Below are 11,640 nucleotides of genomic sequence, written 5' to 3' on the forward strand. Positions count from 1 at the left end.
ACAAGTACGCAAAAAATTAGATTCATCATATTAAAAAAAAGAACAATATAGACTGGTCATGGTAGAAAATAACAATGTTATTTGAACAGTGTCTTACCAAGGGATAAGTATATGTTATATTCAGTCATTGTGTCTGTGCTCCAAACTCATGGTCATTGTTTCCGAAAATGCTGAGACTGACCATGATATGTGTGTAAAATGGGTTGAGTTCGTGATTGAGCAATCTTATTCACGCTGATTCTCGATGATTAGTGCAATAAGAAACAAGTATTAACAGGAAATAGAATCCCTTACCCTCATATTTAGCTATTGGAAGTAGTTGTCATATGGAGGGGGGGACTGCTGTTACTTTCACTTTTTTCTGGGCCCACGTAAATTTTGTTTGTTGGTAATAGATATTTGACACTCGGCGAAATACGGGATAAATCTGAAAAAAAATCAAAACTTTGTGAAAAAAAAAAATTAAAAAAAATAAACGGACAAATAAACCCTTATGTTATTTTCAGTATTTCATTTTATTTTGACGTGAAAACAAATCTTTTTAAATGCTACCCAATTCGACTATAATGTTTACTGGCAGTTTAGTGGTTTGTATTTTTAACTTAACATATGATTGCACAATAATAAAGACATGCGTGAGGTGTACTCCTATTGGTAAATTTGTTTGATCAGGATCTCAACAGCACGGGAAAACTATAATACAGAACATTGTATAAACCAATGATTTAATACAATCTTGCGTCATTTGTTAATTCTTTAGACGGACATATTTAATCAATATAAACTTCCTGGTTGATATTGATACTGAAGTTCGGGGTATTCACTATTCAGTAGACATTGAGCTGGTGTATTTATACATATACACCTACATAATGTATGCATACCACCGCTAGAGTCTGAACTTATAATATCCGGAATAGCTAGATGTATCTGTGCGGGAAATGACAGGGGAAAAACTCATTTACTTATGTGATTTGTTATCTAACAATTTGTTGTCAGATAGGATGACACGGAGCCCTTGAGTCTTGTCCGATTCCTGGAGTCGTGAAGCAGGGAAAGGTGTTTCCGGAACTTTTCATGATACATTTTTTCAGTGAGAGCATCTGAAGCAACATTATAACCGGAGACAATGGCGGACGCGGGTGTGGTGAGTGACGTGTCTATGTTGTCGGATAGCAATACAAAACTAGACACGTAGCACATATAGATATCTTGTCTTGAACGGTACAGTTTCTCAAATGAAATGTGAAATGATTAAGTGCATCCTAAATGAAACTAAATATAGGAGAAACGCTATTATTTCAAAATCTCATTTTTCGATCATATAAAATTGTATTTTACTTCTTAAAACACTAACGTGTCAATAAAAACACCATTCTATGACTTTCTATGATAAATCTTTGTTGGAAGGGGGATGGGGAGGGGGGGCTAGAACCCCAACGCTCCACTCTAGTGTGAAGATAGGTTCATTTTTTCCATAGAGTCGCCTTCCTGTGGAGCTTAACGTTTCACGTGGAACGGTAAATTTAAGTCAGTACACTACGCTGATAAAATCGTTTACACATGTATTAATAACACATTCCATAGCTGTTACTGTACATCTATTATAAGTTAGTATATATATGTTCCGCTGCATCTTCCGGGTTCTAGGAAAACTGAAGACCTGAAAGAAATATTGACACTGGATAGGGATAGTCTTGTAAATATTTTCCTGAACGACAGTGATAGACCTGTACCTATTCCCCAGGACGACAGTGATAGACCTGTAACAATTCACCAGGACGACAGTGATAGACCTGTACCTATTCACCAGGACGACAGTGATAGACCTGTACCTATTCACCAGGACGACAGTGATAGACCTGTACCTATTCACCAGGACGACAGTGATAGACCTGTAACTATTCACCAGGACGACAGTGATAGACCTGTACCTATTCACCAGGACGACAGTGATAGACCTGTACCTATTCACCGGGACGACAGTGATAGACCTGTACCTATTCACCGGGACGACAGTGATAGACCTGTACCTATTCACCAGGACGACAGTGATAGACCTGTACCTATTCACCAGGACGACAGTGATAGACCTGTACCTATTCACCAGGACGACAGTGATAGACCTGTACCAGGACGACAGTGATAGACCTGTAACTATTCACCAGGACGACAGTGATAGACCTGTACCTATTCACCAGGACGACAGTGATAGACCTGTAACTATTCACCAGGACGACAGTGATAGACCTGTAACTATTCACCGTGACGACAGTGATAGACCTGTACCTATTCACCAGGACGACAGTGATAGACCTGTAACTATTCACCAGGACGACAGTGATAGACCTGTAACTATTCACCAGGACGACAGTGATAGACCTGTACCTATTCACCAGGACGACAGTGATAGACCTGTAACTATTCACCAGGACGACAGTGATAGACCTGTACCTATTCACCAGGACGACAGTGATAGACCTGTACCTATTCACCAGGACGACAGTGATAGACCTGTAACTATTCACCAGGACGACAGTGATAGACCTGTAACTATTCACCAGGACGACAGTGATAGACCTGTAACTATTCACCAGGACGACAGTGATAGACCTGTAACTATTCACCAGGACGACAGTGATAGACCTGTAACTATTCACCAGGACGACAGTGATAGACCTGTACCTATTCACCAGGACGACAGTGATAGACCTGTACCTATTCACCAGGACGACAGTGATAGACCTGTACCAGGACGACAGTGATAGACCTGTAACTATTCACCAGGACGACAGTGATAGACCTGTACCTATTCACCAGGACGACAGTGATAGACCTGTAACTATTCACCAGGACGACAGTGATAGACCTGTACCTATTCACCAGGACGACAGTGATAGACCTGTACCAGGACGACAGTGATAGACCTGTACCTATTCACCAGGACGACAGTGATAGACCTGTAACTATTCACCAGGACGACAGTGATAGACCTGTACCTATTCACCAGGACGACAGTGATAGACCTGTACCTATTCACCAGGACGACAGTGATAGACCTGTACCTATTCACCAGGACGACAGTGATAGACCTGTACCTATTCACCAGGACGACAGTGATAGACCTGTACCTATTCACCAGGACGACAGTGATAGACCTGTACCTATTCACCAGGACGACAGTGATAGACCTGTAGACCCTATTCACCAGGACGACAGTGATAGACCTGTAACTATTCACCAGGACGACAGTGATAGACCTGTGATAATATTTCACCAGGACGACAGTGATAAGTCTATTCACCAGGACGACAGTATAGACCTTACCAGGACGACAGTGATAGACCTGTCACCAGGACGACAGTGATAGACCTGTACCAGGACGACAGTGATAGACCTGTAACTATTCACCAGGACGACAGTGATAGACCTGTAACTATTCACCAGGACGACAGTGATAGATCTGTAACTATTCACCAGGACGACAGTGATAGACCTGTAACTATTCACCAGGACGACAGTGATAGACCTGTACCAGGACGACAGTGATAGACCTGTACCAGGACGACAGTGATAGACCTGTACCTATTCACCAGGACGACAGTGATAGACCTGTACCAGGACGACAGTGATAGACCTGTACCTATTCACCAGGACGACAGTGATAGACCTGTACCAGGACGACAGTGATAGACCTGTAACTATTCACCAGGACGACAGTGATAGACCTGTACCTATTCACCAGGACGACAGTGATAGACCTGTAACTATTCACCAGGACGACAGTGATAGACCTGTAACTATTCACCAGGACGACAGTGATAGACCTGTACCTATGCACCAGGACGACAGTGATAGACCTGTACCAGGACCACAGTGATAGACCTGTACCTATGCACCAGGTCGACAGTGATAGACCCTATTCACCAGGACGACAGTGATAGACCTGTAACTATTCACCAGGACGACAGTGATAGACCTGTACCAGGACGACAGTGATATCCCTTTACCTTTTCCTCAGATCGATAGTTCAGTCACTATTCCCCTAAACAACGGTTGTGAATTTTTCATATTGTTCTTGTATTTATCTCACCTTTTTATAATTTTTGAAAATTTTGATGATGATCATTTAATTTCTACAGAAATTGTTACAAAATGTTTCTAAAGCATCCCGATGACTTTATATGTTGTTGTTTTTCTCTTTTGCACTTTCCCTGGATGGATTATGGAAAATAGAAAACAATGATCACTTTCATGACTTTCCTTATTATCACATCCGCTCTACTTCAGTCTTTTTGTTAAAATCGCAAAATATTAATCATAAGAAAACGGCACGGGACATAACTGTTTTTGAAAGTTCTGAGATATATTTGAAATTCATGGTAATTATGAAAATACAAATTAGATTTCTTTTCAGAAATATCACACATACGGATGTTTCAGTCCGCGAAATTTCCCGTAAACTACATGTCACAATTGCATTATAGGACTAATACACCTCCCCATCTAGATTTTGACATTTCCCCATCGATTTGATTATCCAACATCGCCTCATAGGTTTTTAAACGTTAGGCATTTAGTATCATTAACAAGTCATCGAAGGATGAAATAGCTGTAAAATGCAGCTTAATTCACATGCTTCTGAGTAGCAAATCATAATTAAATGGAAAAAAAAACGTGCTATTCACTTGTTTGTCTTTTATACAAATCTATTAAGCGATTGTTTGTCACTATCTATGGTCCAGGGAGTCGGAATTGCCGACAGATGGATGCAATCCTACACCAACCATCAAGACCACGCTAAACACTGACCGAGGTTATTTATAACACCTATCCGAGGTTATTTATAACACCCAACCCAGGTTATTTATGACACCTAACTGAGGTTATTTATCACACTTAACTGAGGTTATTTATAACACGATAGAAATCTAGGCTGTAAGTGTTAGTAATACAAGATGTGTAGCAGTAGTTGACAAATTCAATCGATATTGTACACGGAAATGTTAAACCACAATCAGAACACTTTTGTGTCTGAATTGATCTTTTAGTAACCTTATTTATTCATTAATTTGCAAAGGCATGTCCCCGCACTTTTATTTGGATATTTGGTAAAGATATTTAAAGACCGAACAGCAGAAAATGAGTTGCATGTGCCGACCAGTCACTGATCATTAGAGATTGAAGACCGGTATCTGTTTAAAAAGATTAACTGATTGAGGGGAAAATGATAGAAAATGATGACGAAGATACTTATCAGTGGATTTACATTGATGTCTTCCACGTTGTTTCCTCTAACTATCATGTACATGTTATTTTGTGGTTTCCAGGCTGCGGGATTCGTGGTGCTCGGCTTGTTCATCTTGCTCATCATTGCAGTGATCATCGTCATATTGTTGCTCGTAATTAAGAAACTCAAATATCAACATAATGACATTTTAATACTGAACAACCGAATAGACAAATTAATTGCAGCAGAAAAAGGCGAGGCCATGAATAAAGATGCAGTGGTTTCCAGAACGAAATCCAAATTAAAAGGGGAACTCAGAGCTGACAGCGCCGTGGATATGGATGACACTTACAGCTTAAGTACAAATGGTAACAGCGTACACGGCAATGAAGGGGCGCATGTCCCCTCGCCTCGCCCTGTGTCGGCTAAGATCCGCCCACAATACACCATCAAAATTAAAAATCGCTACTCTCATATGTTTGGAACAGGAGCTTCTATCACGCAGATGGTCGAAATGACGCAAGATTTTTCTTGCATCGACGAAGTTAGTGACACGGTTCATACTGTAGATGAGATGGACATAGAAAATGTAGGTGACAGTCATACGACCGAAATTCATTCGGCTCTCTCTCGGCAATCTATCTGGCAAGGCCGGCCGACTTCTATTCTCATGCAGACCCCTACAACCACTCCCGACTCTCCGGGCAACACTGTCTCCCACGAGAACGGCGTATTCATTCACAAAAGTGTTGGTAAAGATGGCGACACTCTCACGATGTCGGGTGTAACTTTGGAAATCCCTCCTGGTGCATTAAATGAATCTAAGCTGATCACTTTCGGGATTACTTGGAAGGAAGCGCTTCTCCCGGTACTAAAAAAGAAGCAAGCTCGTCTTAGCCCTGTTGTTGTATGTAAACCCAATTTACAATTCGCAAAACCTGTCAAGTTAACATTCCCACATTGCGGTGTACAGATAATAAATGATTGGATACCGCGAGTGATCAAACGCCAGGGTGACCTGGATGACGTCGAGTCAGAATGGACAAATTTGACTCTTGACGATTACGAGGAGAGAGATGTGACAAGTTCAGTAGTAACTGTCAGTCTTAAACATTTTACATTATACACGTTGGTTGGGGAATCAAAACAAGGTAAAACGGCTGCTAAAAAAGTCAAGCTTATCGCCTTCACTCCAGCGTTCCGAAAAGGTGCTATGTTCAAAACCCGCATATACTGCATCAACGACTACGAAACAGAACTCGAGGTAAGATTGAAATATAAGGAAGTATATTTACACTAATTCGTCATGTGTCTGTCATATTGTGTAATCATTGCATCAATATAATAAGTTTGTGTCTGAACTTTAAATTTTTATAATATCCATGTATAAACAGGTACAAGGGATTGCTCGCTGGAAATTAGGCAATATTGCTTTGCTAAACCTCAATTTAAAGTACGATCATGATATATGACAGCAGCACCTTTCCGCAGGAGATTGAGATGCAATATTTTGGCGTCAATCTTCAACTGTGGCACTAGAAATATTCTTCAGACATTGTTTATACTCCGATTGTGTATTACAACCTCTCCACAGGCCTGTGGTAGGATTGACATCGAGGTAATGATACGGACATAACAAAATATACTGCAGAATCATACATTTTCGTTAGGATTTATTTTCGTTGATTTCCCACGAATTCTTATGTTTTAATTATTGATATAAGTATCTTTATTGTGCTCTATTTATCCATGAATTGAGTGTCTACAAAAGTGTGAAAAACCACGAAAATTGAACCCCATTAAAATATATGATTGTACAATAGAGGTGTTTTCATGGATTGTTTGATAATTTCTTTTAAAAAAAAACTTAATAAAGTAAATTTGGCTTTTTGTTTCATGTGGTATTAAGGAAGTCGATAAATTTGAGAAAAGACTAGATGGAAGCATGACGAACGCGCCGGTGGCTTTCCTTTTCCACGACAATGAGGAAGATCTTACGGTCACGCTGAAGTCGGATGTACCGGAGTGGAATTTGTGTGGAGAGAAGACACAAGTAATGCAATATAATTCTTCTTTTTCTTTAACTTTTGTAAATTGTTCCAAATACGATATGCTAGGAACATGCTAAGAGTCATATACTTCTCCGAAATAAAACTATATTGTTGGTCGAGTTAAATGCGGACTGTTTTCGTTTTCTTCAGAAAATGGACTTCGAGAGTGTTTGGCACGCAATGACACCCTACTGCAACTTTGTATTTGACCCCACCACCCCTGCAATCACCAAAATCTACTGCGAATTCGAATCTTTACAGCAGACAGTTGGACGGAAAATCTCGCTCCAAATCTCGGCTGAATACGTTGCTCCTGTAAGTCATTGGAATATACTATATACGTGAAATAGAATTACGTTTATGATTTAATTCGATAAACTTAACATGGAGATATGTTTTTTTTCAGGATAATAAACTGTCCGCTAGTGAAGATCCACGCCAAGAATTAGATCGGAAATTGATCATTCTTCTCGACCCCAAGACGAATTCTGACGCGGGAGATTTCCGTGATCTAGCGTCAGAAATGAATCTAGATGGAGCTCACGTAACTTATCTAGAGAATCAGACGAATCCAACAGAGCAACTGTTAAAACGATGGCGAGACGAAAAAAAGAGTCTACACGAACTCAAAAAGGTGTTATCCACTATAAATCGTCCGGACGCAGTGGTGGAAGTAGAACATTATATCAACAAGTATTTGGCCAGCGCATAAGTGTTACTATTATTAATCACGGTGCTGGTCAGTTCACCTCCGATTTGTTACAAATATCTGTGATATCTGTGATATGGAATTAGAAGAAAAAGTCCCTATTTCTAGAAGTCCCTCATGAAGATATCCTTTCCTTCAAATCATTGTCTCCTAACTTCACTGAAAAGACGATAATTCCAATACGACTACTCATGTCACATATATTTTGAATGCCACCATGTACATTATATTCAGTGTTAACACATGTCTCTTTCAAATCCTATCACACTATTTATGACTCCGTTATCAGTACACATATAAGACTGACGCTCCGTTTAATAGTATGTTAACCACTTGTTAGTCCGAAAGGTTCCGACTATCTATCCGCAAGTTTGTTTTTGTCTTGATTGTTGTCGAAAGTCAGGATTCCTTCCTTTATAAAAACACGAAATTCGAGTGACCCATGTATGGGTTGGCGTTCAGGCATTTTTTTCTAAAGATTGTTTACAACAGAGCGATAGTTATAAATCATACATCGAAAGGTGGAAAAATAAAACATTTATCTACTAACTAGCATATATGCAGTTAAATCAATTAGATGTTGTGAAGGATTTCCAGCCATTTATTCCAATAATCTTACTTTCAAGCACATTTACAATGGCCGCCACGAAACGAATTCCCCCTTGACTTGTCCACAAAAGCGTATCGTTTCCGCCAATCTTGTGAGAGTTAACCTTTCTGTAAGTTTACAAAGACTAACCTACATCGCAACAAAACTAATATCGCGGATAGATAGTCATATTTTGAACTAATGTATAATGTTATCATGCCTTTTTGAATTGCTTTATACCACCTCCGATTGTGTCACCGTTATCTTGTCAACTCTGATGTAACAAAGTATTACAACTTTCATTTCAGACAACATCAAAGACTATAATATGATACAATAAATTAAAGTTCGTCATGCTCCTTGTCTTTCCTACAAAGCAGCGTTGCCAAGTCACAAGTTTTAACACAATACTCGACTTCGGAATTCATATTGAAACATGCAAGTAAGATGTATTTTTCTTGTATATAAATGTCATTGATTTTCCCAGCTGAAACATGCTGGTTTCTACGTGATTAAGTTATACATTATGCGCTGTGTACTCATTTTAATGGTACTGTTGTTACTTAGCCGGGTATGAGAATGCTTTTCCGTCATTACCGATTTCTTGAATCACCATGTGAGAAAGTCTGATATATTCTATTATTTGGTCTCTGTTCCTTGTTTGGAGTGAAACCAAAAAAAACATAAACAGTGCAGGTGATCATTAACCTTTTTTAAGCGGTCGCCACATTGATGCCCCGAAGGTCTGCCTCACATACAGACCTCCTGTCTAAGAGCAGCAATCTCCACGCAATAATACCCGACAATTCCTTTCACGAAGTAAACTTAAGCTTGCTGAGTTCGAGTAAAGACAATATCAGCCGTCAACTGTAGTACATACTGCATTTTTCTAATACTGTTTGTGTTTTGGAACGGATATTAGAAATGGACTATTCAAATATTGCGTTCTTGTTGTTCATAAACATATACAATTCATGTATTCAAGACATATATGTTTTTTATTTCTACAAATAGGGGCAGAAATTCGGAATTTCTAAATATGCATTATATGCTAAACACATTTTTTAACTTTATAAGTAAAATATTATTAGAACCATTCTATCCAAGAACGAGGTTTTTTTTACTATTTTTGTATGCGCGTTGTAGTAGACAAACCTTTTGGAGTAATACTCTTGCTAACGTATGATACTATGAAATAGTGCACGAAATAGTAGTTAAGTAGCACATATGACTTCACGTATCCTCAGTCTGACGATTTGTTATTGTTTATAGTCAGCCAGTGTAAACAGCATGTAAAATAGAATTTGATTTGCATAAGAAAATTTCCATGCTTAAGCATAGCAATTTACAAATTTGAAAGGTAATGCATTCTATAAAATCTCGTTATCATTTTAAATTGGACCAATCAAAATATATAACATGCAATATATTCTGTAGTCATAGTAATGATGTTAATCACAAGCACTGTCTTACAGTTTTAAAGATTAATCTGTCCGTCTTCAGCCCTCCCATAAATAATATTATGCACGTTTGTGAGGTTACGGACACATTCTTTATTACCCGTGCAGTGATTATAAAGCAGAGTGTTATAAATATTTTTTATGACCCTGTCTACAACAGTTAGATATTATACAGATACTTATATACTTGCCTTAATCTATATTATGCCATAGTCCTCGTATTAAGTAATCAAGTTTATATGTGATATGTAAAAAAGAACTGAAACAGAATCGTTTGTTCACACACGGTTTACGCCTACAAATATATACTCAATCGATGAGCTTATCTTGTATTACTCAAATTGGACTTTGGACTTTGGGAATATTATAAAGAAATCACCACTCGTTTACTAAGTAAAAACTTAGGAATAGTATCACAGATAAGGAACAATATACAACACTAGAACAAGATTATTTTCCTATTAGTAATAATGAAATATTTATTACACTTATCTTTTATTTCACACGTGCCTCAATATTGATACTACAGTAAGGATTTCTTCCAGTTGAGTTCAGTCCTAGAAATCGTTGATTTTTTTGTTTGTTTTTTCTTCTCTTTTTTTTCTGTCCCAATAGCATCACTTGTCATTCTGATCATCCGGCCAAGCTGTTTTAATAGTAATGTGCCAGAGTCTAGTATGAATGAGTTATTGTGTTAGTACAAGAAGGGTTTAATTTTCTATATCTCAGTCTGTCAGTTCTGATGCAGTTTGGGTCCTGTATCAGCTATCAATTTTGAGTTGAAGTTGCGTGATTGTTACAATATAATGTTGTTTCTGTCTTGTTCAGAAATTTTGATATGCAGTCGATTTTTCGAAAATGACATTTCATTAGTTATAACTAACAACTTTATGGATTTGTAGCTCGAAAAGCGATCAACTATCGACTTTCATATATTAGTATGCAAAGTGTCGGGAGATTTGCTTCTTCTTTGTAACACAGTAAATTCCCAACTCGAGGGAAAAAGTTTGTTTCGGGAAACTATTTATCGGAACAATCATATCCAGTGACTATATGGCATTGTGTATAAACATATGCATTTGCGGACGTTCCAGATCGAATGGAAATGTGAAACATGATCAAAGAATTGTATTATTCATTAATATTTCGTTGAAGATTTGAAATTCTTTTTTTTTTTTTTTTTTTTATTTTTTTGTTTCAATATTGATATCCATGGTGATAATGAACAATGTTAATCAAAAATTGTTTTTATTATATGTAATAAATATCTAGAAAACTGTACCGTTTTACTTTATGTACACATGCTCGAAGACACAAAAATCTCATAGGATGAACAAACACTCTCCAGCATAGCTGTTAAAAATAACATCCTCTTATAAATTATAAAATCATCAACTCTTGATCACATAAATATTAACACAGCCCCATTAAATCACACAAACCCATTACATCACACAGACCCATTACATCACACAGACCCATTAAATCACACAGACCCATTACATCACACAGACCCATTACATCACACACCCATTAAATCGCACAGACCCATTACATCACACAGCCCATTACATCACACAGACCCATTACGTCACACAGAC

The 11,640-nt window shown here is 38.1% G+C and overlaps 1 protein-coding gene across 1 annotated transcript; it reads left to right on the forward strand.

Moving 5' to 3' along the window:
- Positions 1-1,032: 1,032 nt before the first annotated feature.
- On the forward strand, positions 1,033-11,151 carry LOC132550819 (netrin receptor UNC5B-like). Its single transcript, XM_060214912.1, has 5 exons — positions 1,033-1,147; positions 5,331-6,494; positions 7,140-7,283; positions 7,432-7,596; positions 7,688-11,151. The coding sequence occupies exons 1-5, from the start codon at positions 1,130-1,132 to the stop codon at positions 7,991-7,993; spliced, it is 1,797 nt and encodes a 598-aa protein (XP_060070895.1). The 5' UTR covers positions 1,033-1,129; the 3' UTR covers positions 7,994-11,151.
- Positions 11,152-11,640: the final 489 nt, after the last annotated feature.

This window comes from Ylistrum balloti, unplaced genomic scaffold (genome assembly GCF_031769215.1).
Source record: "Ylistrum balloti isolate Yb309-2 unplaced genomic scaffold, AGI_CSIRO_Ybal_v1 Utg370152, whole genome shotgun sequence".
Taxonomy (NCBI): domain Eukaryota; kingdom Metazoa; phylum Mollusca; class Bivalvia; order Pectinida; family Pectinidae; genus Ylistrum; species Ylistrum balloti.

Bases quoted from the DNA above. Each gene is read 5' to 3' on its own strand.
- LOC132550819 (XM_060214912.1), top strand. The intron at 6,495-7,139 runs GTAAGATTGAAA...TGTGGTATTAAG, and splicing joins ACTACGAAACAGAACTCGAG to GAAGTCGATAAATTTGAGAA. The intron at 7,597-7,687 runs GTAAGTCATTGG...GTTTTTTTTCAG, and splicing joins CGGCTGAATACGTTGCTCCT to GATAATAAACTGTCCGCTAG.